Below are 23,634 nucleotides of genomic sequence, written 5' to 3'. Positions count from 1 at the left end.
GGCGCGTCGTACGGGTACAAAGCGGATCGTTGCTGGGCGATGGATTTAACAAATCCATTTGCACAGCCGATCGCAAGAAGATTGACAGGAAGAATGCGTCTATGGGTGTCAACTGACCGTTTTCAGTGAGTGGTTGGAAAAACACAGGCGTGTCCAAGCAGGGTAGGTGTCTGGTGTCAATTCTGGGACCGGACAGGCTGAAGTGATCGCAGCGGCTGAGTAAGTTCAGTCCTACTCAGAAACTGCACAAACTGTTTTTGTACTACTCGGCTGCACAAGCGTTCACACACTTGCACAGCTAAAATGCACTCACCTGTGGGTGGCGACTATGCATTTGCACAGCTGCAAAAAGTAGCTAGCGAGCGATCAACTCGGAATGACCCCCTTATTCCTTTGTTGAAACAGAAACTTTTCAGATTATATCCCAGCTTGGTTGCCATGATTAATTGCCTTGAAATGTCATCTCTTAGCTCCCACCCTAACTATGATAATATTTATAATATATATCTGCAATGTTTCAGAAATATGCCCCATACTGTTAGGAATGGATCTGCTGGTGCGTAACGTACAGTGTCGGACTGGGGCATGAAGGGCCCACCAGGGAAATGCAATCACAGGGGCCCACTAAGGGGTGTTACCATATGCTGGAAGGGATGTGGCCACATGACCAGAGAGGAGTGGCCAGCCATTATAGGCGCCACCTAGCATAGTATATAAAGAAAAAGAGCTCTGCCTCGCTGCCCACTTCAAGCTGTTGTGTATGTACCTGGGTTACACCTGGAGAGAACAGTAGTATATGCGCCTGGGTTACACATGGAGAGAACAGTAGTATATGCGCATGGGTTACACATGGAGAGAACAGTAGTATATGCGCATGGGGGTGGTCTTCAGTTTGCCGGCGGCCGGGCTCCTGACGACCAGCATACCGGCGCCGGAATCCCGACCACCGGCATACCGATAGCTTTTCTTGCTCTTGGGGGTCCACGACCCCCCTGGAGGGAGAATAGATAGCGTGGCGCACATAGCCTGCCACCGTGCCCGCAGCGTGGCAAGTGCAGCGAGCCCGCAAGGGGCTCATTTGTGCTCGCCCAGCTGTCGGTATGCCGGCGGCCGGGATTCCGGTGCCGGTATGCTGGCCGCCGGGAGCCCGACCGCCCGACCGCCAGCATAACATACTACACCCGCGCATGGGTTATACCGGGAGAGAACAGTAGTACATTCGCATGGGTTATACCGGGAGAGAACAGAAGTATATGTGCCTGAGTTACACCTGGAGAGAACAGTAGTATATGCGCCTGGGTTACACGGAAGAGAACAGTACTATATGCACCTGGGTTACACCTTTAGAGAACAGTAGTATATGCACCTGGATTACAGAGGGAGAGAACAGTAGTATATGCGCCTGAGTTACACGGGAGAGAACAGTAGTATATGCGCCTGGGTTACACTGGGAGAGAACAGTAGTATATGCGCCTGGGTTACATGGGAGAGAACAGTAGTATATGCGCCTGGGTTACACCTGTAGAGAACAGTAGTATACGCGCCTGGATTATACCGGGAGAGAACCGTAGTATATACACCTGGGTTACATTGGGGGAGAACAGTAGTATACGCGCCTGGATTACACCGGGAGAGAACAGTGGATACAAATAATGACCACAGTAGTGCCAGATACCCAGATGCCCCCTGCAGTGCCAGATACACGGATGCCCAGTGCCAGATACATGGATGCCCCTAGTAGTGCCAGATACACAGATACCCCCAGCAGTGCCAGATACACGGAGGCCCCCAGTAGTGAAAGATACACAGATGCCCCAAGTAGTGCAGTGCCAGATACACGGATGCCCCCAGCAGTGCCAGATTCACGGATGGCCCCAGCAGTGCCAGATTCACGGATGCCCCCAGCAGTGCCAGATTCACGGATGCCCCCAGCAGTGCAGTGCCAGATTAACAGATGTCCCCAGCAGTGCCAGATACACGGATGTCCCCAGCAGTGCCAGATACACGGATGCCCCCAGCAGTACCAGATACACGGATGCCCCCAGCAGTACCAGATACACAGTTGCCCCCACCAGTGCCAGATACACAGTTGCCCCCAGTAGTGCCAGATACACAGATGCCCCCAGCAGTGCCAGATACAAAGATGCCCCCAGCAGTGCCAGATCCACAGATGCCCCCAGTAGTGCTGTGTCAGATACATGGATGCCCCCAGCAGTGCCAGTTACACGGATGCCCCCTGCAGTGCCAGATCACGGATGCCCCCTGCAGTGCCAGATACACGGATGCCCCCAGCAGTGCCAGATTCACGGATGCCCACAGCAGTGCCAGATACACGGATGCCCCCAGCAGTGCCAGATACACGGATGCCCCCAGCAGTGCCAGATACACAATGCCCCCAGTAGTGCCAGATACACAGATGCCCCCAGTAGTGCCAGATACACAGATGCCCCCAGTGCCAGATACACGGATGCCCTCATTAGTGCCAGATACACAGATGCCCCCAGCAGTGTCAGATACACAGATTCCCCCAGCAGTGCCAATACATGGATGCCCCCAGTGCCAGATTCACAGGTACTACCCCCACAGTGCCAGATACACAGGTAATGCCCCACATTGCTGCTTACCGCCGCTGCTCCTGTGTCTGAGGCCTCTGACTGCACACAGTCACGGCTGCCGCCCGGGCTCTGTTGCCTGCTGCTTTATCTGAGGGCTGGGAAGAAGAGCGCAGCATGCGCCTCTCCTCCCCTCAGTCCGATCCTGTGTCACCGCCGCTGCCTGGAATCACCTGCTCCCATGGCTGGGGAGTAGAGTGCAGTGCGCAGCGCACCTTTCCTCCCCTCCGAGTCCGCCCGACTCTTGTAAGCCCCGCCCTCACACAAAAGAGGGCATGGCTAATACTCAGTGAGTCCACCGGCTCCCCGGTGGCCAAGTCCGAGTCTGATAACGTAGGAAGAATCTGCTGGTGCATAGGATTAATCTGCTAATGCATAGGAAGGATATGCTGGTGCATAACGTAGGAAGAATCTGCTGGTGCATAGTAAGGATCTGCTGCTGCACAGGAAGGATCTTCTGCTGCATAGGAAGGATCTGCTGCTGCATAGGAAGGATCTGCTGATGCATAGGAAGGATGTGCTGCTGTGTAGGAAGGATCTGCTGCTTAGGAAGGATCTGCTGCTGCATAGGAAGGATGTGCTTCTGCATAGGAAGGATGTGCTGCTGCATAGGAAGGATCTGCTGCTGCATATGAAAGATCTGCTGTTGCATAGGAAGGATCTGCTGTTGCATAGGAAGGATCTGCTGCTGCATGGGAAGGATCTGCTGCTGCATAGGAAGGATCTGCTGCTGCATAGGAAGGATGTGCTGCTGCTTAGGAAGGATCTGTTGCTTAGGAAGGATGTGCTTCTGCATAGGAAGGATGTGCTTCTGCATAGGAAAGATGTGCTTCTGCATAGGAAGGATGTGATGCTGCATAGGAAGGATCTGCTGCTGCATAGGAAGGATCTGCTGTTGCATAGGAAGGATCTGCTGTAGCATAGGAAGGATCTGCTGCTGCATAGGAAGGATGTGCTGCTGCTTAGGAAGGATCTGTTGCTTAGGAAGGATGTGCTTCTGCATAGGAAGGATGTGCTTCTGCATAGGAAAGATGTGCTTCTGCATAGGAAGGATGTGATGCTGCATAGGAAGGATCTGCTGCTGCATAGGAAGGATCTGCTGTTGCATAGGAAGGATCTGCTGTAGCATAGGAAGGATCTGCTGCTGCATAGGAAGGATGTGCTGCTGCATGGGAAGGATCTGCTGCTGCATAGGAAGGATGTGCTTCTGCATACGAAGGATGTGCTGCTGCTTAGGAAGGACCTGCTGCTGCTTAGGAAGGATCTGCTGCTGCATAGGAAGGATGTGCTGCTGCATGGGAAGGATCTGCTGCTGCATAGGAAGGATGTGCTGCTGCATGGGAAGGATCTGCTGCATAGGAAGGATGTGCTTCTGCATACGAAGGATGTGCTGCTGCTTAGGAAGGACCTGCTGCTGCTTAGGAAGGATCTGCTGCTGCATAGGAAGGATGTGATGCTGCATGGGAAGGATCTGCTGCTGCATGGGAAGGATCTGCTGCTGCATGGGAAGGATCTGCTGCTGCATAGGAAGGATCTGCTGCTGCATAGGAAGGATGTGCTGCTGCTTAGGAAGGATCTGCTGCTTAGGAAGGATGTGCTTCTGCATAGGAAGGATGTGCTTCTGCATAGGAAGGATGTGATGCTGCATAGGAAGGATGTGATGCTGCATAGGAAGGATGTGATGCTGCATAGGAAGGATCTGCTGTTGCATAGGAAGGATCTGCTGTTGCATAGGAAGGATCTGCTGCTGCATAGGAAGGATGTGCTGCTGCATGGGAAGGATCTGCTGCTGCATAGGAAGGATGTGCTTCTGCATAGGAAGGAAGGAAGGAAGGATGTGCTGCTGCTTAGGAAGGACCTGCTCCTGCTTAGGAAGGATCTGCTGCTGCATAGGAAGGATGTACTGCTTTAAGTAGTTGTAACCAAAGCTTGTTGCTAGACTCTTTAGTAAACTAAATTAGTATTAGTAAAAATGCTTTGTGAACCCTAATGGCCGGATTCAGAGATGGTTGCTAAATGTACACAGATGTATGTAAACTATTTGTTTTGTGTACCTCTCTGAATTAGGCCTTATCTGGAGGGATTTTGTAGCAACAGTGTATTGGCGGGCTGTACTAAAGGGAAAATGCGGTAAAACCCTCGTTTTCTGGGTTTTTATCGCATTTTCATATGTACTATGGGGGTCATTCTGACCCGATCGCACGCTGCAGTTTATCGCAGCGGTGCGATCGGGTCAGAACTGCACATGCGCCGGCGCATGCCAGACGGCCGAAGGCCGTCGGGGGGGGGCGGAACGGCGGCGTTTGGCCGCTGTTTTGTGGGCGTGGTCCGCCCAACGCAGGCGTTGCCGGACCAAATGGGGGGTGGGCCGCAGCTGCTGCGTGACGACACACGCAGCTACTGCGGGCCGGGGAGTGATGAGTAGCTCCCGGCCAGCACGCTAAAGCTGCGCTGGTCGGGAGCTACTCTTGAAGTGCAAAGGCATCGCCGCTGTGCGATGCCTTTGCACTTCTGCGGGGGGGCCGGCACTGACATGCGGGGCGGGATAGCCGCATGTCAGTGTGAATGATCGTAGCTGTGCTAAATTTAGCATCTCGGCATGACCCCCCTAAGACCTTCGCTGCTAAGCCGCCGTAACCCGCCGCAGAAGCCGACCCTCCTCCCCCGGTCATACCTTCCTCCAAGCAGCCCTGGCCCAGGAAGGTAAACTCCTCCTCCCCATAGCAATGCAGCCGGAGGTCCTTCCGGCTGCAGGGGGGAGGAGGAGGCGCCCCGGACAGCCTGCTGCTGCTTCCCAGCAGCGGAGGAGAGGGAGAGCACAGGGAGGTGACGGAGACCCCCCACTCACCACTTCACAGGTATCGCGGGGGGGATTCCGTCACCTCATTGCGATGTTGATCGCATATGTAAGTACATATGCGATCAACATCGCTGCGAGGGGCGGCGAGGGCGGCGATGTATGTTAATAATTCTCGCCCTATGAGAGATAGGTTTATAATAATGACGACAGGGGAGAGTCTCTCAGAACATATTGGTCAGTAACCAAATACTTTCACAATAACAAAACGGCATATTTTTACTGTAGCAGTTAATGGAAAGTTGCACCATAAGAGCAGACCCAAGTGTCCAGCACACAAAGCACAATAATATCCAACCTGCTGCACCTGGTCCAGCATACTGTAACAATCCTCTTAGTCACTCCGTGATTGGCTAACAATTGGACGAATCTAACAGATTTTCTCTGACGTCCTAGTGGATGCTGGGTACTCCGTAAGGACCATGGGGAATAGCGGGCTCCGAAGGAGACTGGGCACTCTAAGAAAGAATTAGGACTACCTGGTGTGCACTGGCTCCTCCCTCTATGCCCCTCCTCCAGACCTCAGTTAGAATCTGTGCCCGGCTCGAGCTGGTTGCACCCTAGGGGCTCTCCTGAGCTTCTAGTAAAGAAAGTATTTATTAGGTTTTTTATTTTCAGTGAGATCTGCTGGCAACAGACTCACTGCAACGAGGGACTTAGGGGAGAGAAGCGAACCTACAGTACCTGCTTGCAGCTAGCTTGGGCTTCTAGGCTACTGGACACCATTAGCTCCAGAGGGATCGAACACAGGCCCAGCCTCGGTCGTCCGGTCCCGGAGCCGCGCCGCCGTCCCCCTTGCAGAGCCAGAAGCATGAAGATCTTCACGGAAATCGGCGGCTGAAGACTCCGGTCTTCATTAAGGTAGCGCACAGCACTGCAGCTATGCGCCATTGTTCCCTGTGCACACCACATACTCCGGTCACTGATGGGTGCAGGGCGCTGGGGGGGGGGCACCCTGGGCAGCAATTAGAGTACCTTAAAGTGGCTAATCACACATAATATAGCCTAAGAAGCTATATATGTGTAAAATACCCCTGCCACATTATTATTATAAAAGCGGGAGAAGTCCGCCGAAAAAGGGGCGAGGCTATCTCCCTCAGCACACTGGCGCCATTTCCTCTCACAGCTCCGCTGGAAGGACGCTCCCCAGGCTCTCCCCTGCAGTTTCCAGGCTCAATAGGGTAAAAAAGAGAGGGGGGGCACTAAATTTAGGCGCAAATACTATATATTTCTCTGACGTCCTAAGTGGATGCTGGGACTCCGTAAGGACCATAGGGAATAGCGGCTCCGCAGGAGACTGGGCACAACTAAAGAAAGCTTTAGGACTACCTGGTGTGCACTGGCTCCTCCCACCATGACCCTCCTCCAGACCTCAGTTAGAATCTTGTGCCCGGCTGAGCTGGATGCACACTAGGGGCTCTCCTGAGCTCCTAGAAAGAAAGTATATTTTAGGTTTTTTATTTTACAGTGAGATCTGCTGGCAACAGACTCACTGCAGCGAGGGACTAAGGGGAGAAGAAGCGAACCTACCTAACTGGTGGTAGCTTGGGCTTCTTAGGCTACTGGACACCATTAGCTCCAGAGGGATCGACCACAGGACCCGACCTCGATGTTCGGTCCCGGAGCCGCGCCGCCGGCCCCCTTACAGAGCCAGAAGCAAGAAGTGTTCCGGAAAATCAGCGGCAGAAGACTTCTGTCTTCAACAAGGTAGCGCACAGCACTGCAGCTGTGTGCCATTGCTCCTCATGCACACCTCACACTCCGGTCACTGATGGGTGCAGGGCGCTTGGGGGGGGCGCCCTGAGGGCAATATAATACACCTTGGCTGGCAAATCATCACAATATATAGTCCCAGGGCTATATATGTGATAAATTACCCCTGCCAGAATCCATGAAAAAAGCGGGAGAAAAGTCAGCCGAAAAAGGGGCGGGGCTATCTCCCTCAGCACACTGGCGCCATTTTTTCATCACAGTGCAGCTGGAAGACAGCTCCCCAGGCTCTCCCCTGTAGTTTTCAGGCTCAAAGGGTTAAAAAGAGAGGGGGGCACTAAATTTAGGCGCAATATGTGTATACAAGCAGCTATTGGGGGAAAAATCACTCAGTTATAGTGTTAATCCCTGCATTATATAGCGCTCTGGTGTGTGCTGGCACACTCTCTCTCTCTGTCTCCCCAAAGGACTTTGTGGGGTCCTGTCCTCAGTCAGAGCATTCCCTGTGTGTGTGCGGTGTGTCGGCACGGCTGTGTCGACATGTTGGATGAGGAAGGTTACGTAGAGGCGGAGCAGAGGCCGATAAATGGGATGTCGCCCCCTGTGGGGCCGACACCAGAGTGGATGGATAGGTGGAAGGTATTAACCGACAATGTCAACTCCTTACATAAAAGGCTGGATGACGAAACAGCTGTGGGGCAGCCGGCTTCTCAGCCCGCGCCTGCCCAGGCGTCTCAAAGGCCATCAGGGGCTCAAAAAACGCCCGTTACCTCAGATGGCAGACACAGATGTCGACACGGAGTCTGACTCCAGTGTCGACGAGGTTGAGACATATACACAATCCACTAGGAACATCCGTTGCATGATCTCGGCAATGAAAAATGTGTTACACATTTCTGACATGAACCCGAGTACCACATAAAAGGGGTTTTATGTTTGGGGAGAAAAAGCAGCCAGTGTTGTGTTCCCCCATCAGATAAGTGAATGAAGTGTGTAAAGAGCGTGGGTTCCCCCGATAAGATAATGGTAATTTCTAAAAAGTTACTGCTGGCGTACCCTTTCCCGCCAGAGGATAGGTCACGTTGGGAGATATCCCTTAGGGTGGATAAGGCGCTCACACGTTTGTCAAAAAAGGTGGCACTGCCGTCTTGGGATACGGCCACTTTGAAGGAGCCTGCTGATAAAAAGCAGGAGGCTATCCTGAAGTCTGTATATACACACTCAGGTACTATACTGAGACCTGCAATTGCCTCAGCATAAATAGTGCTGCTGCAGCGTGGTCTGATACCCTGTCAGATAATATTAATATCCTAGACAGGGATAATATTTTGCTAACATAGAGCATATTAAAGACGTCGTCTTATATACGAGGGATGCACAGAGGGATATTTGCCAGCTGGCATCCAGAATTAATGCAATGTCCATTCTGCCAGGAGGGTATTAGAGACCCGGCAGTGGACAGGTGATGCTGCCTTTAAAAGGCACATGGAGATTCTGCCTTATAAGGGTGAGGAATTGTTTGGGGATGGTCTCTGGGACCTCGTATCCACAGCAACAGCTGGGAAGAAAATTTTTTACCTCAGGTTTCCTCACAGCCTAAGAAAGCACCGTATTTTCAGGTACAGTCCTTTCGGCTTCAGAAAAGCAAGTGGGTCAAAGGCGCTTCCTTTCTGCACAGAGACAAGGGAAGAAGGAAAAAGCTGCACCAGACAGCCAGTTCCCAGGATCAAAAATCTTCCCCCGCTTCCTCTGAGTCCACCGCATGACGCTGGGGCTCCACAGGTGGAGACAGGTGCGGTGGGGGCGCGTCTCGGGAACTTCAGGGACCAGTGGGCTTGTAGTATCACAGGGATACAAGCTGGAGTTCGAGGCGACTCCCCCTCGCCGTTACCTCACATCAGCCTTGCCTGCTGCCCTCGGAGAAAGGGAGGTAGTACTGGCGGAAATTCACAAGCTGTACTTCCAGCAGGTGAAATCAAGGTACCCCTCCTTCAACAAGGCCGGGGTTACTATTCCAAAATGTTTGTGGTACCGAAACCAGACGGTTCGGTGAGACCCATTCTAAAATTGAAATCCTTGAACACTTATATACGAAGGTTCAAGTTCAAAATGGAATCGCTCAGGGCGATTATTGCAAGCCTGGAGAATTTCATGGTATCACTGGACATCAAGGATGCTTACCTGCATGTCCCTATTTACCCTCTTCACCAGGAGTACCTCAAAATTGTGGTACAGGATTGTCATTACCAATTCCAGACGTTGCCGTTGGTCTGTCCCCGGCACCGAGGGTATTTACCAAGGTAATGGCCGAAATAATTATCCCGTACTTGGACGATCTCCTTATAAAGGCGAGGTCCAGGGAGCAGTTGTTCGTCGGAGTGGCACTATCTCGGGAAGTGCTACAACAGCACGGCTGGATTCTGAATATTCCAAAGTCGCAGCTGGTTCCTACGACGCGTCTACTGTTCCTGGGTATGGTTCTGGACACAGAACAGGATAAAAAGGGTTTCTCCCGGAGGAGAAGTCCAAGGAGTTGTCGTCTCTAGACAGAGACCTCCTAATACAAATACAGGTGTCGGTGCATCAATGCACGCGAGCCCAGGGAAAGATGGTAGCTTCTTACGAAGAAATTCCATTCGCCAGGTCCCATGCAAGGATCTTCCAGTGGGATCTGTTGGACAAGTGGTCCGGATCGCATCTTCAGATGCATCGGCTGATAACCCTGTCTCCAAGGACCAGGGTGTCTCTGCTGTGGTGGCTGCAGAGTGCTCATCTTCTAGAGGGCCACAGATTTGGCATACAGGACTGGGTCCTGGTGACCACGGATGCCAGCCTTCGAGGCTGGGGGGTAGTCACACAGGGAAGAAACTTCCAAGGACTATGGTCAAGCCAGGAGACTTCCCTACACATAAATATTCTGGAACTAAGGGCCATTTACAATGCCCTAAGTTAGGCAAGACCCCTGCTTCAACACCAGCCGGTGCTGATCCAGTCAGACAACATTACGGCGGTAGCTCATGTAAACCGACAAGGCGGCACAAGAAGCAGGTTGGCGATGGCAGAAGCCACAAGGATTCTCCGATGGGCGGAAAATCACGTGATAGCACTGTCAGCAGTGTTCATTCCGGGAGTGGACAACTGGGAAGCAGACTTCCTCAGCAGACACGACCTCCACCCGGGAGAGTGGGGACTTCATCCAGAAGTCTTCAAAAAGATTGTAAACCGTTGGGAAAGGCCACAGGTGGACATGATGGCGTCCCGCCTCAACAAAAAACTAAAAAGATATTGCGCCAGGTCAAGGGACCCTCAGGCGATAGCTGTGGACGCTCTAGTGACACCGTGGGTGTACCAGTCGGTTTATGTGTTCCCTCCTCTGCCTCTCATACTCAAGGTACTGAGAATAATAAGAAGGAGAGGAGTAAGAACTATACTCGTGGTACCGGATTGGCCAAGAAGAGCTTGGTACCCAGAACTTCAAGAAATGATCTCAGAGGACCCATGGCCTCTGCCGCTCAGACAGGACCTGCTGCAGCAGGGGCCCTGTCTGTTCCAAGACTTACCGCGGCTGCGTTTGACGGCATGGCGGTTGAACACCGGATCCTAAAAGAAAAGGGCATTCCGGAGGAAGTCATTCCTACACTGATTAAAGCTAGGAAAGATGTGACCGCAAAACATTATCACCGCATATGGCGGAAATATGTTGCTTGGTGTGAGGCCAGGAAGGCCCCAACGGAGGAATTTCAGCTAGGTCGATTTCTGCACTTCCTACAGTCAGGGGTGACTATGGGCCTAAAATTGGGTTCCATTAAGGTCCAGATTTCGGCTCTGTCGATTTTCTTCCAAAAAGAACTGGCTTCACTGCCTGAAGTTCAGACTTTTGTAAAGGGAGTGCTGCATATTCAGCCCCCTTTTGTGCCCCCAGTGGCACCTTGGGATCTCAACGTGGTGTTGGATTTCCTAAAGTCGCATTGGTTTGAGCCACTTAAAACCGTGGAGATAAAGTTCCTCACGTGGAAGGTGGTCATGCTGTTGGCCTTGGCGTCGGCCAGGCGTGTATCAGAATTGGCGGCTTTGTCATGTAAAAGCCCTTATCTGATTTTTCATATGGATAGGGCGGAATTGAGGACTCGTTCCCAATTCCTTCCTAAGGTGGTATCAGCTTTTCATGTGAACCAACCTATTGTGGTGCCTGCGGCTACTCGGGACTTGGAGGATTCCAAGTTGCTGGACGTAGTCAGGGCCCTGAAAATATATGTTTCCAGGACGGCTAGAGTCAGGAAAACTGACTCGCTATTTATCCTGTATGCACCCAACAAGCTGGGTGCTCCTGCTTCAAAGCAGACTATTGCTCGCTGGATCTGTAGCACGATTCAACTTGCACATTTCGGCGGCTGGACTGCCGCAGCCTAAATCTGTAAAAGCCCATTCCACGAGGAAGGTGGGCTCTTCTTGGGCGGCTGCCCGAGGGGTCTCGGCTTTACAACTTTGCCGAGCTGCTACTTGGTCGGGTTCAAACACGTTTGCAAAATTCTACAAGTTTGATACCCTGGCTGAGGAGGACCTTGAGTTTGCTCATTCGGTGCTGCAGAGTCATCCGCACTCTCCCGCCCGTTTGGGAGCTTTGGTATAATCCCCATGGTCCTTACGGAGTTCCCAGCATCCACTAGGACGTCAGAGAAAATAAGAATTTACTCACCGGTAATTCTATTTCTCGTAGTCCGTAGTGGATGCTGGCCGCCCATCCCAAGTGCGGATTGTCTGCAATACTTGTATATAGTTATTGCCTAACTAAAGGGTTATTGTTTGGAGCCATCTATTCGAGAAGCTCAGTTGTTGTTCATACTGTTCACTGGGTATAGTATCACGAGTTGTACGGTGTGATTGGTGTGGCTGGTATGAGTCTTACCCGGGATTCCAAATCCTTTCCTTATTGTGTCAGCTCTTCTGGGCACAGTTTCCCTAACTGAGGTCTGGAGGAGGGGCATAGAGGGAGGAGACAGTGCACACCAGGTAGTCCTAATTCTTTCTTAGAGTGCCCAGTCTCCTTCGGAGCCCGCTATTCCCTATGGTCCTTACGAAGTTCCCAGCATCCACTACGGACTACGAGAAATAGAATTACCGGTGAGTAAATTCTTATTATTAATTATTAGAAACTAAGGGGGAATTCAATTGTGGGGAAGGGGATGAATTGCCGTTGCTGCAGCACTGAAACGCCGGCAGCAGCAGGCCAATTCGCACCCTTCACCCAACAGTTTTGCACTCCTTTCGCTCAGAAGTGCTCACTACCTTATGGGGTAGCAAACACTTTTGGGTGAGATCCTGCCGCCGTAAAGTTCGTCAGGTGTCGTGTGTATTCAGATGGGCTAACAAGTGACGGGCAATTGAATTCCCTGTTAAATATCAAACGCTCTCACTGGTTAAATAAATCTGCTCTTATTGAAATGATCTGCAATGTTTTTACATAACCACAATCAGCTGGAGCACTAAGAGTACATACAGTAGGTGCTGTAGATAAGGAGCAGTTCAGCCGTTCAGGGCAGCGACAGAAAAAAAAATCAATCTTCATACTATCCACCATTGCAAAGATAATAATATCAGTGGCTAAAGGGCTCTACACACTGGCAGATAATACTGCACGATATGAACGTTCTCGTTTCTTTAATGAACGAGAACTCATTCTTTTTGTGCAATGTGTAGGCACCAACGATGAACAATGCGCGGCCCCGCGCTCGTTAATAGTTGGTGCCCCGCCGCTTATGCATGCAGGCCACTATGGACGAGATTATCCATATTAGCATGCATTGCTATGGCGCCAGGTGACGGGGGGAGTGAAGAAACTTCACTCCCCCGTCACCTCCCCCCCGCCGCCGGGTCGCCCGTCTGCCATATCGGCGGTCGGACAGCTCGACGGAGGGTCGCCCAGTCTGTAGGGCCCTTAAGACACATTCATTACTCTCAGTTGTATACTTGCTCAAGTAAGTAGTCTTGTGCAGGACATTGCAGTACAGCTGTGCATGTTATCCTGGCGCACATTTTTGGATAGGAACAGAATATAGGTCTGATTCAGATTTGTCCGCTGTTGCATTGGCAGCTGCGATCATATGTGCAATTTATGTGTGAAAATATACTAATGCTGCTGCCTACAGACTCCCCACCTGTAATAGCATGCAACGGATTGAGATAATGTTGCTTTACCCACTTTTCCTAGCTGCGTTGTGTGGGGTTGAGAACATACCACCATTGACACAACATTGGACGCACACCAACTCGAGTAAATTCTGGGTTGTGCAGATTTTGGGTCAACTTTCTAAAAAATGGCCTCAGAGACTGGGATACTGCAATAGGTAACGCAGCCTCACTCACAGACACACCGCTGGAACTCCCACAGACCGGCCTCTGAGACTGTGATACTGCGATAGGGAACACAGCCGCACTCGCAGACACACCCCTGGAACTCCCACAGACCGGCCTCTTTTTTACAAACGCTTTCGGTCACCTCCTTGTCTTCACACAGGAGTGCCCTCATGGTATGCGAATGCGTGCCCAGTAAGACTTTCCTCGGCGCAGTAGCATAAAGTCGCTTCCCTGCGAGAACATCGGCATTGTGTACAACTTTGAATCAGGCCCATAGTAAATTTCAGTAACTTCTTCGCAGTCTGAGCAGAGTGAGATCATAGCTTTTTCTATCAGGCTGTAAAACACATTCCTGAATAATCTCTCCATTGAAACCTAATATGAGGACTCTACAGGAACTTTCCACATCGTTGCCATGTTAATCTTAAGTTATGTTAGACACTGCTCCAAACACAAGTGCAGAATGTCAGGAACATGTTGAAGTGGTCGTGTCTAGTGAATGAACAATTTACATTTCCCACATTTTATGTGTCTCTTTATTGTTAGGCTTATATGCCATACCGGGAAAACGTTTGTTTTATTTTCCCTTACACAAGGGTGTAGCTACTATAGGTGCAGGGAGTGCAGCTGCTATGGGGCCCAGATCTGAGAGGGGCCCACCTTCCATGTCACAGTTATGTGTGTTATAAACAAGGGCATAGCTACCATAGGTGCACAGAGTGCAGCTGCTATGAGTTACCTGTGTTATATACATTTTTCACCATTGGGTGGTACAAAGGGGGACTTACAGACTTTTGCCTGGAGCATACAGTATATCTAGTTATGCCCCATTGACCTACTCATTGTAATGTGGTATAAAATGTCCTGGATAATGTTACATAACATGAACTAAGGCACTGTAATGTGGCACAATATGAAATGGAGGCACAGTAGTGTGGCCAGGGGCGGCTTGGGAACAAAAAGCGGCCCTAGAAAAATTTGTACTAGTGGCCCCACATGGGCAGCACCAGAGGTGTAAGGTCTAGCCATGGGCCATGGCAGCAGCACCGTCCCCCCAAGACTTTCCAGATAGTGGGCATGTCCAGCATCAAGGGGGAAGTTAAAAAGAAATAAAATTAAATATTATGAGCACATTATATGATACACCTTTAGAATTTAGGAAACTATATCATTCTTTAGAAATATATATTTTCTTGCTTATTACACCAACCGTATCCCAATCACTATTCACTCAATCTTATATGTCAGCCAAGCAGGCAGGCAGAGCATACACTAGATCAGGCATGTCCAAACTGCGGCCCTCCAGATGTTGTGAAACTACATATCCCAGCATGCCCTGACACAGTTCTGCTGTCAGAAAATGCTAAAGCTGTGTCAGGGCATGCTGGGATGTGTAGTTTCTCAACAGCTGGAGGGCCGCAGTTTGGACATGCCTGCACTAGATCATCTGCAATCACAGGCTAAGTGGCAAAGTAATTTTCATATATGCTAATTATTTTGCATCTTATTCATTATGTCTATAAAAAGGACCACATGTCCTCAAACAAAACAGGCCCCCCACGGGTGCGTTGGCCCACCGGGAATCTTGCCTGTGAACCCTATTCCCAATCCGCCTCTTAGTGTGGCATAATATGAACTGGGGACACTGTAAGTCATAATGTGAATTGGGGGTACTGTGTTGAATAATCTGTACTGGGAGCCCTATAATGTGCCATACCGTGAACTAGGACACTACTATGGTTGATAAAAAAACTAGCAAACTAGTACACGTCTATGGGACATAACATTGACTAGGGCACTACTGGGGGGGGGATTCGGTGTGTGTGCCCAGCAGACAGGACACCTGTGGTCATAATACCGACATCGGCATCCCGATGTTTAAAATCCCAACAGGTAAGTATGCTGTCCCCTCCCCCCTAACCCTCCCTTCCCGCAGCCTAACCCTCACCACCCCACCACCCTCTCCCCTTAGTGCCTAACCCAAACCTCCCACCGGTGGTGTTTAAATCTAACTTCCCTCCCCGCAGCCTAACCCTAACTCCCCACCCCAACCCGTGCGAGTTTAACTTAATTGAATTGCCCTTAAGTGAGAGGCGAGGAAGTGAAGTTGCCCATAGCTGCTAATCAGCATCTAGATAACATTTATCTTCTAATACATTCTATAAAATGGTAGGTAGAATCTGATTGGTTGCTATTGGTGTACTCTTGAGAAGGTTTGAAGCATCAACCTTAATCTAAAGCTGCAGACATTTGCTGGTTGCATGGTGTGTTAGGTGATTGGATGTTAGGTGACCATGTGACAAATACACGCTGAACTCTTCATCCAGGAATGGACGTTGCTTTAGTTTCTTGTGACCATCTGTATTACACAAAGACACAAATCTGCCAGGGATAGTCCAACCTCTTTAATGCTAAAGTATTTTGATTTAGAACTTTAGGCACCATGTAAAATGGTTTCTTTCCACTAACATTTCCTTTTCAGTACCAGATGGGGGTGGGGAGATTGTTTTTACATTATTTGCTGTTACATACACTAAAATGGCGGCACATACATAACAGTGTTTCCTGTTTTATAGAATGGCTTCACCCCACTATATATGGCAGCACAGGAAAACCACTTGGATGTAGTGAAGTTTTTGCTGGATAATGGGGCAAGTCAGAGTCTCGCTACAGAGGTAAGAGCTATGCATTATCTTGGTGACAGGGTATCTATCCTTCTATTAAGCACTTCCTGCTACTGAGTGTTCTGGAAGTTATATTATCAGACCCATCTTGCATCTGCTATAGATACACTTTAATATTGGTATCTTGCTGTATTTTATATTTGCAGAAAGCAGCTGCTTTTTCATATAAATTGAGCTGCATGCTCCAGAAATTTACATATACTAACAGTCAGAGTTGTTTGCACACCTATATACTTTCTGTCAGTAATATATTTGTACAACCCACTGGTTGGGTTAATTTTACCAGTTTTTGGTTATTTTATGTAATTAAATTATGATTGTATTTTAAGAAGTAATCATTGTCCCTCTCCCGGGAGTTCTTTTTATATTTAGATTGTGTTTTCTATTTATTAGATAACGTTTTAATATTAATACATTGTTTTGATGACCCCATTTGAATAGCGCCACCCACCATTTCTTTTTGGCTGTTTTGAGTGAAAATTGTCATATCTCTCTCTGTAGGTGAACAGCTTCTTTCACCTATAGGACTAAAATTGCTGATGACACTGACTCGCTTTCTGCACATGCTGAATGGTTTTGTTGTTATGTGACTACCATGGCAACCACAGTCACATAGCATATGATGCAATGAACAGAGAGGATTTGGTTTTTACCTCTACCTTCACTTGACATGCTGACAGTCTGTGTCTGTGCAGGAGACTGTGTTTGTCAGTCAGACAATGTGTTTTCTGTGTGCTCTGTGCTGTGATATCCACCACCTCTTTCTGCCCCCTCTTCCATAAAATGACATGCTGAGAGCTGTGGCTCTGTGATAGCTATATTTATTTGCCCTCCTGAGAGATATGGAAAAAGAGATACTGTTTTGATAAGAAAAATGCTTACAAGATACTTGCTGTTAAACTGGAGAAATAAACTAACATAAAAAACACCTATGTGAGATTCTTGCTTTAATATGTTGTCATTGTTGACAACATGCTGGTTGCTGCAGGCAAAAATATCAATGTTTGTCATAGGGTAGGGACAACAACAAAAGAGCAACATTTCTCTAGCATTCATAAGGGATATTGGAGACACATTAGTACGATGGGTATAGACGGGGTCCAAAGGAGCCGGTGCACTTTAAATTTCTTCAACTGGGTGTTCTGGCTCCTCCCCTCTATACCCCCTCCCACAGGCAGTTTAGAAAAAAATTGCCCTCAGGAGGGAATACACACTCTGCGAGCTCCAGAGTTTTCTTCGGTTTTATTTCAGACTTTTATTATTTTCGGTATGCTGTTTGGGCGGGTGTAGTATGGCTGACCGGCGGTCTCCTGACCGCCGGTCAGCTTACCGACGCCGGGATCCCGGCAGCATACCGACACCGGGATCCCGGCGGGGAGGGGCGAGTGCAGCAAGCCCCTTGCGGGCTCGCTGCGCTCGCCACGCTGCGCTCGCCACGCTGCGGGCTCGGTGGCGACCTGCGGTTGCCACGGGTTCTATTCCCACTCTATGGGTGTCGTGGACACCCACGAGTGGAAATAGTCCCTGTTGGTCGGCATGCCGACCATCGGGATACTGAGGAGGTCATGTGACTGTCGGTCAGCAGACCGGCGGTCACATGAATACCACCCGTTTGGGCAACAGCATACCTGTGGCGTGGGAGTTGGGGGACGGGGGGGGTTTAGTCACTGGCCTCGCAAGGTGTCAGAGCCGCTTCAACGCTGCAGGACCACCGTCATGAAAGGTTGTTTGGCTGTCGCAATCGCAGCACGCCGCACACTCCTAACCTAAGCCTGAAGGTGACAACAGTGGTGAGTACAGACCGGGGGCCCCGCTAGGGGAGTCCCCCGGTTCATTGTGCGGCTGACACGCAGGGGAGGCATGTGGGACCCTCTTGTGGGGGACCCGCTATAGCCCTCTGTGTAAACTGGCTAGCGGGAGCTTAAGCTAACACTTGTGTGATGTTTTAAACCTTTTTGGGAGACTTTGCCAGTATAAAGATATCAGTGGCTCCGGCACCATTGGGGGCGGCGGAGCTATCTTAGAGAGGGCTCAGCGGCATTTTGGCGCCTTCCTCTGCACAGCAGCAGCCTCACACAGCTCCTGCAGACGCTGGGACACGCTGGATCACTGGTACAGGTTGTATCTCAGGGGGAGAGAGGCAATTGTGTCCTACATCCCATTAAGGAAGATAGATATGTAAATACAGTGTTTCACTGAGTTACAGCTAGCAGCCCCACTGAGGCTATATAGCTTGGGTGTGCTGGTGTCTTCTCTCTGTCTCCTCTCACATACACTGTGAAGCGGTCTTGCTTTATATTGTCTGTATTGTATGTATATGTTGGTGTATTACTGTCATCATGGTAAAACACAAGTTATGCAGCCCACTTTCTTGTGGCTCCATTTCTTGTGAACTATGTAGTCAGCCCTCACAAAACATTGAGGAGATTGTGGGGGAGGGTCAAGAGCCTCCCTGGCTCGGTGCCATCAAAACTATGATATCTGATATGTCATCTCAGCTCACTGCAAATGCCCATAAAACGCAAAAATCGCAGCAGGCTGTTGCAAATTTAGCTGCTAGGGTTGATGTTCCCCATTCCCCCCTCTCTGCTGCAGGTCCACAAAAACATGCATTACCTGAGTTACTATCAGACTCTGATGAGGATATACAGGAGGATGGGGATGGCGTGGACCCCATATGTGGGGACTCCACACCTACACAGGGTATTGAACCCCTTATTCTGGCTATACGGGATGTGTTAAAACTCCCTCTAGAGGACACTGCAACACAGCAGTAGATTTTCCTCACACAAAACAAACTGAGTGTCACCTTCCCTGATTCTAAAGAATTAGAGGACCTATTTAAGTCAGCCTGGAAAAATCCAGATAAGAAATATCAGGTGTCAATCAAAACGGTTTTTGCATACTTTACCTTTTGCCCCTGAAGGCAGAAAATTCTGGGAAGACTCCCTGGCTGTAGACGTCTCTGTATCTCGCCTCTCTAAGAAGGCGGCATTCCCTGCTCCGGGCTCCTTTACCAGGAAGCACCCTGGGGATGGGTAGATTGAGACCACTCTGAAATCTATCTACACAGCTGCAGGTATATCTCAAAGACCGGTCATAGCAGGTTGCTGGATTACACATGCTATTCATACGTGGGCTACTCAAATTCGGGAGGGCCTCTATGAGGATATGACCTTGGTTACTACAGTGACTCTCCTAAAACAAATTCAGAATGCAGCACGCGTCCTCTGTGACTCGCTCAAAGAGATTGGCAATATTAATGCTAGGACTACTGCTATGGCAGTGTCAGCACGCAAGGCCTTGTGGTTGCGTCAGTGGATTGCGGACGCAGAATCCAAAAGCAATGTGGAATCCCTTCCCTTTACAGCTGAATGGCTCTTCAGGGGCAAATTGGACGCGTGGATCTGTAAGGTTACTGCTGGAAAATCCACGTTTCTTCCCTCAGGGGCCCCGCCAGCTAGATGTACCTATCCGGGACCGTCTACTCCAGGCATGTCCAAACTGCGGCCCTCCAGCTGTTGAGAAACTACACATCCCAGCATGCCCTGGCACAGCTTTAGCATTCTCTGACAGCAAAACTGTGTCAGGGCATGCTGGGATATGTAGTTTCACAACAGCTGGAGGGCCGCAGTTTGAACATGCCTGGTCTACTCAGTCCTTTCGGTCCACCAGATTTTGATCTAGGGCCAGTGGGGCCTCCAACGCAGCTAGAGGCACCAGAGGTAAGCCTAATAAACCAGCCGTTGCCGGCTCTCAGGAACAGGGCACCAGTTCAGCTTACACTAAAGCCTCAGCATGGCGGTGCCCGCCCACCCCAAGGGGATCTCGAGGTGGGAGCTTGGTTGTGTCACTTCAGCCACATCTGGGAAAGTTCCTGCCAGGATGCCTGGGTAATGGACCTCATCTCTCACGGATATAAGCTGGAGTTTGACGGTGCTTCTCCACAATGATTTTTCAAATCAAGCTTACCAGCTTTGGAGGACAAGCGTGTTACGCTGCTGCTGGCCATCAACAAGCTGGTTTGGTCCCAGGTCATTGTTCCAGTACCACTACAACAACAACAAGGACAGGGTTACTACTCCAATCTGTTCGTAGTGCTAAAACCGGACGGGTCAGTAAGACACATTTTGAATCTGAAGTCCTTGAACCCTTATCTGAAAGTTTTCAAGTTCAAGATGGAATCTTTGAGAGTAGTGATTGCAGGCCTGGAAGAACAGGAATTCCTGGGATCCCTGGATTTCAAGGACGCCTATCTCCATATCCTGATTCGGCCTCCTCATCAGGCCTATCTGAGGTTTGCCCTGCTGAATGATCACTACCAGTTCCAGACGTTACCCTTCGGCCTGTCTACGGCTCTGAGGGTGTTCACGAAGGTGATGGCGGAAATTTATGTTCCAGCTCCTGGTCCAGGATGTCAACGTGGTCCCTTACCTGGATGATCTCCTGATAAAAGTGAGTTCCAGGGTGCTTCTATTGCTCCATATAGATCGCACTATCCAAGTTCTGTCACAACATGGGTGGATCCTCAATCTACAGATGTCACACCTGGAGCCATCTCAGCGGCTCCTGTTTCTGGGAATGCTACTGGATACTGTAGCACAGAAAGTGTTCCTCCCAGAAGACAAAGCGAGATCACTCCAAGAAATGGTTCACATGGTTCTCCGACTTGCTCGAGTATCCATTTATCTTTGCATAAAGTTGTTGGGGAAGATGGTAGCCTCATATGAGGCGATCCAGTATGGAACGTTCCATGCTAGACCTTTTCAATTGGATATCCTGAACAAGTAGTCCGGTTCACATCTTCTGATGCACCGGATGATACAATTGTCACCCCAGGCCAGGATTTCACTCCTGTGGTGGCTACAGACTTCCAATCTCCTGGAAGGTCGACGCTTCAGGATTCAGGATTGGATCCTCTTCACGACGGATACAAGTCTGAGAGGATGGGGTGCTGTCACCCAAGGGGTGCAGTTCCAGGGCAGGTGGTCTGCTCAAGAGGCCCTACTTCCAATCAACATTCTGGAACTTCAGGCTATTTACAATGCTCTGATTCAGGCCTCCTCTCTGCTCAGGTATCATGCGATCCAGGTACAGTCAGACAACGCCACAGCTGTGGCATACATCAATCGACAAGGAGGGACAAAAAGCAGGGCCTTCATGCGAGAGGTGTCAAGGATTCTCCTCTGGGCAGAAAGAAATGCAAGAGCACTATCCGCAATCTTCATTCCACGTGTGGACAACTGGGAAGCGGATTTCCTGAGTCGTCACAAACTTTACCCAGGAGAGTGGGGATTACACCTCCAGGTGTTTCAACAGATCATCGACAGATGGGAATGTCCACAAATCGACATGATGTTGTCTTGCCTCAACAAGAAACTTCGCTGTTATTGCTTGCAAACCAGAGACCCTCAGGCGAGCGCAGTGGATGCACTGACGTCGCCTTGGCCTTACCGGCTGATCTATCGATTTCCTCCGGTTCCGTTGATCCCAATGGTGCTCAAGAGGATCAGACATCAAGGTGCTCAGGCAATCCTACATGGTCTTTTACGAGGACAGAGCGGAGCTCAGGACTAGGCAGCAGTTCCTGCCGAAGGTCATCTCTGCGTTCCACTTGAATCAACCTATTGTGATCCCGTCGAGTTCTGGCGCTTCTGCCCCTCCGGAGGCATTGGATGCTGTGCGAGTCTTGAAGATCTATGTCAAAAGGACAGCTCGGATCAGAAAGACGGATTCCTTGTTCGTGCTATATGACGCACAGAAAAAGGGTTGCCCTGCTTCAAAGCAGTCCATTGCTTGTTGGCTTCTGCTCACTATTTAGCAAGCCTATGTGTCGGCAGCCTTACCTGTTCCACAGTCTCTGAAGGCCCACTCTGCAAGATCGGTGGAGTTTTCCTGGGCGGCTGCCCGTGGAGTCTCGGCCCTGCAACTGTTCTACAAGTTTGATACCCTGGCAAAAGAGGATACCCAGTTTGGGCAGGCGGTGCTGCAGTTGTCTCCGCACGTTCCTACCCTTTCTGGAAACTTTGGGACATACCCATCGTACTAATGTGTCCTCAATATCCCTTATGGATAGTAGAGAAAATAGGATTTTATTACCTACCGGTAAATCCTTTTCTCGTTGTTCATAAGGGATATTGGGCGCCCACCTCAGTGCAGTGACTTTCTGCAGGTTATCTTATATGGTTACCTGTTCAGCTGGCCAAGTTTTGTTGTGGTGTGCTGGTGTATGAATCTCACCACTATTTGTTGTTTAGTTCCTTCTTTCAAGTATGTCCTTTCTCCTTTGGGCACTGTTTTACCAATAACTGCCTGTGTGAGGGGGCATAGAGGGGAGGAGCCAGCACACCCAGTTGAAGAAATTTAAAGTGCACTGGCTCCTTTGGACCCCGTCTATACCCATCGTACTAATGTGTCCCCAATATCCCTTATGGACTACGAGAAAAGGATTCACTGGTAGGTTTTAAAATCCTATTTAATGAATAAGGGGCCTGATTCAGAGATGTATGTAATGCCGATATTTATGCAGTTGCGCAGTTATTGGCTGACTGGGCATGTGTCGTGTCCACACTGTGCATGTGTCAGGGTTCCTTTACCACGTTGCTCGCTGTGAGGATTTATTAGCAAATTGATTAATAGTCAATATCTGTTTTGAGGGAGGTAACTGGAGTGGTGGCACAAATGCAAGTCTGTTGTGCGGTTTTTGGGATGTGTCTCGGCCTACAACTGCAATCCCATATGCAGAAATCTTGACGGCAGCATCTCGGTTCCTGCGGCCATTCTGCGTGACTGTAGTGTTAGATGGTTGATTATGGAAGGATCTGGAACCGCGGTGCATGTTTATACGCAGCTGCTGGGATCTGGGAAGCCTTTGATGGGCGCATCAATACATACAGAATTACACATAATTATCATATTTTCACAGGTTTGCGTTTAACATACCGCCTGGATCCAGGCGGTCGCAATACCAAGGGTACAATGCTGCCACCGGAATATGGTCGAGGTAGGTGATTCTCCCTCTGTGGGTGTCCACAACACCCATAGAGGTAGAATAGAACCTGTGGCGAGCAAAGCGAGCCACCATGCCCTCAGCATGGCAATGTCAGCGAGCCCGCAAAGGGGCCTGGATGTGCTTGCTCCGCTGTCGGCATTCTGGCGGACAGGATGCCGCTGTTAGTATAGTGACAGCCGGCATCCCGTGCGCCAGGATACCATACCGATCCTTTTTCACACATCTGCTGCATACAGTATAGCAGCTGCAAATACAGTAACGTACATGTGTCAATCGGGTCTTGGGTCATTTTAAGGGGTGTAGTACGGGTGACCGGCGGTCTCCTGACCGCCGGTCACCTTACCGACGCCAGGATCCCGGCAGCATACCGACGCCGTGATCCCGGCGGGGAGGGGCGGGTGCAGC

The 23,634-nt window shown here is 50.0% G+C and overlaps 1 protein-coding gene and 1 long non-coding RNA gene across 28 annotated transcripts in view; one reads left to right on the top strand and one right to left on the bottom strand.

Moving 5' to 3' along the window:
- ANK3 (ankyrin 3) overlaps window positions 1-23,634 on the top strand; it is a 1,328,922-nt gene that overhangs the window by 969,806 nt on the left and 335,482 nt on the right. For all 27 annotated transcript variants that reach the window (XM_063961780.1, XM_063961785.1, XM_063961778.1 and 24 more), the window contains one exon: window positions 16,110-16,208. In XM_063961780.1, coding sequence (XP_063817850.1) covers window positions 16,110-16,208 — 99 coding nt within the window. The remainder of the gene's footprint in view (window positions 1-16,109; window positions 16,209-23,634) is intronic.
- LOC135056507 (uncharacterized) overlaps window positions 1-23,634 on the bottom strand; it is a 44,771-nt gene that overhangs the window by 1,342 nt on the left and 19,795 nt on the right. The gene's annotated exons all lie outside the window — the stretch shown is intronic.

Source organism: Pseudophryne corroboree, chromosome 3 (genome assembly GCF_028390025.1).
Source record: "Pseudophryne corroboree isolate aPseCor3 chromosome 3, aPseCor3.hap2, whole genome shotgun sequence".
Classification (NCBI taxonomy): Eukaryota; Metazoa; Chordata; class Amphibia; order Anura; family Myobatrachidae; genus Pseudophryne; species Pseudophryne corroboree.
This window is presented reverse-complemented; position numbering and strand designations above follow the sequence as displayed.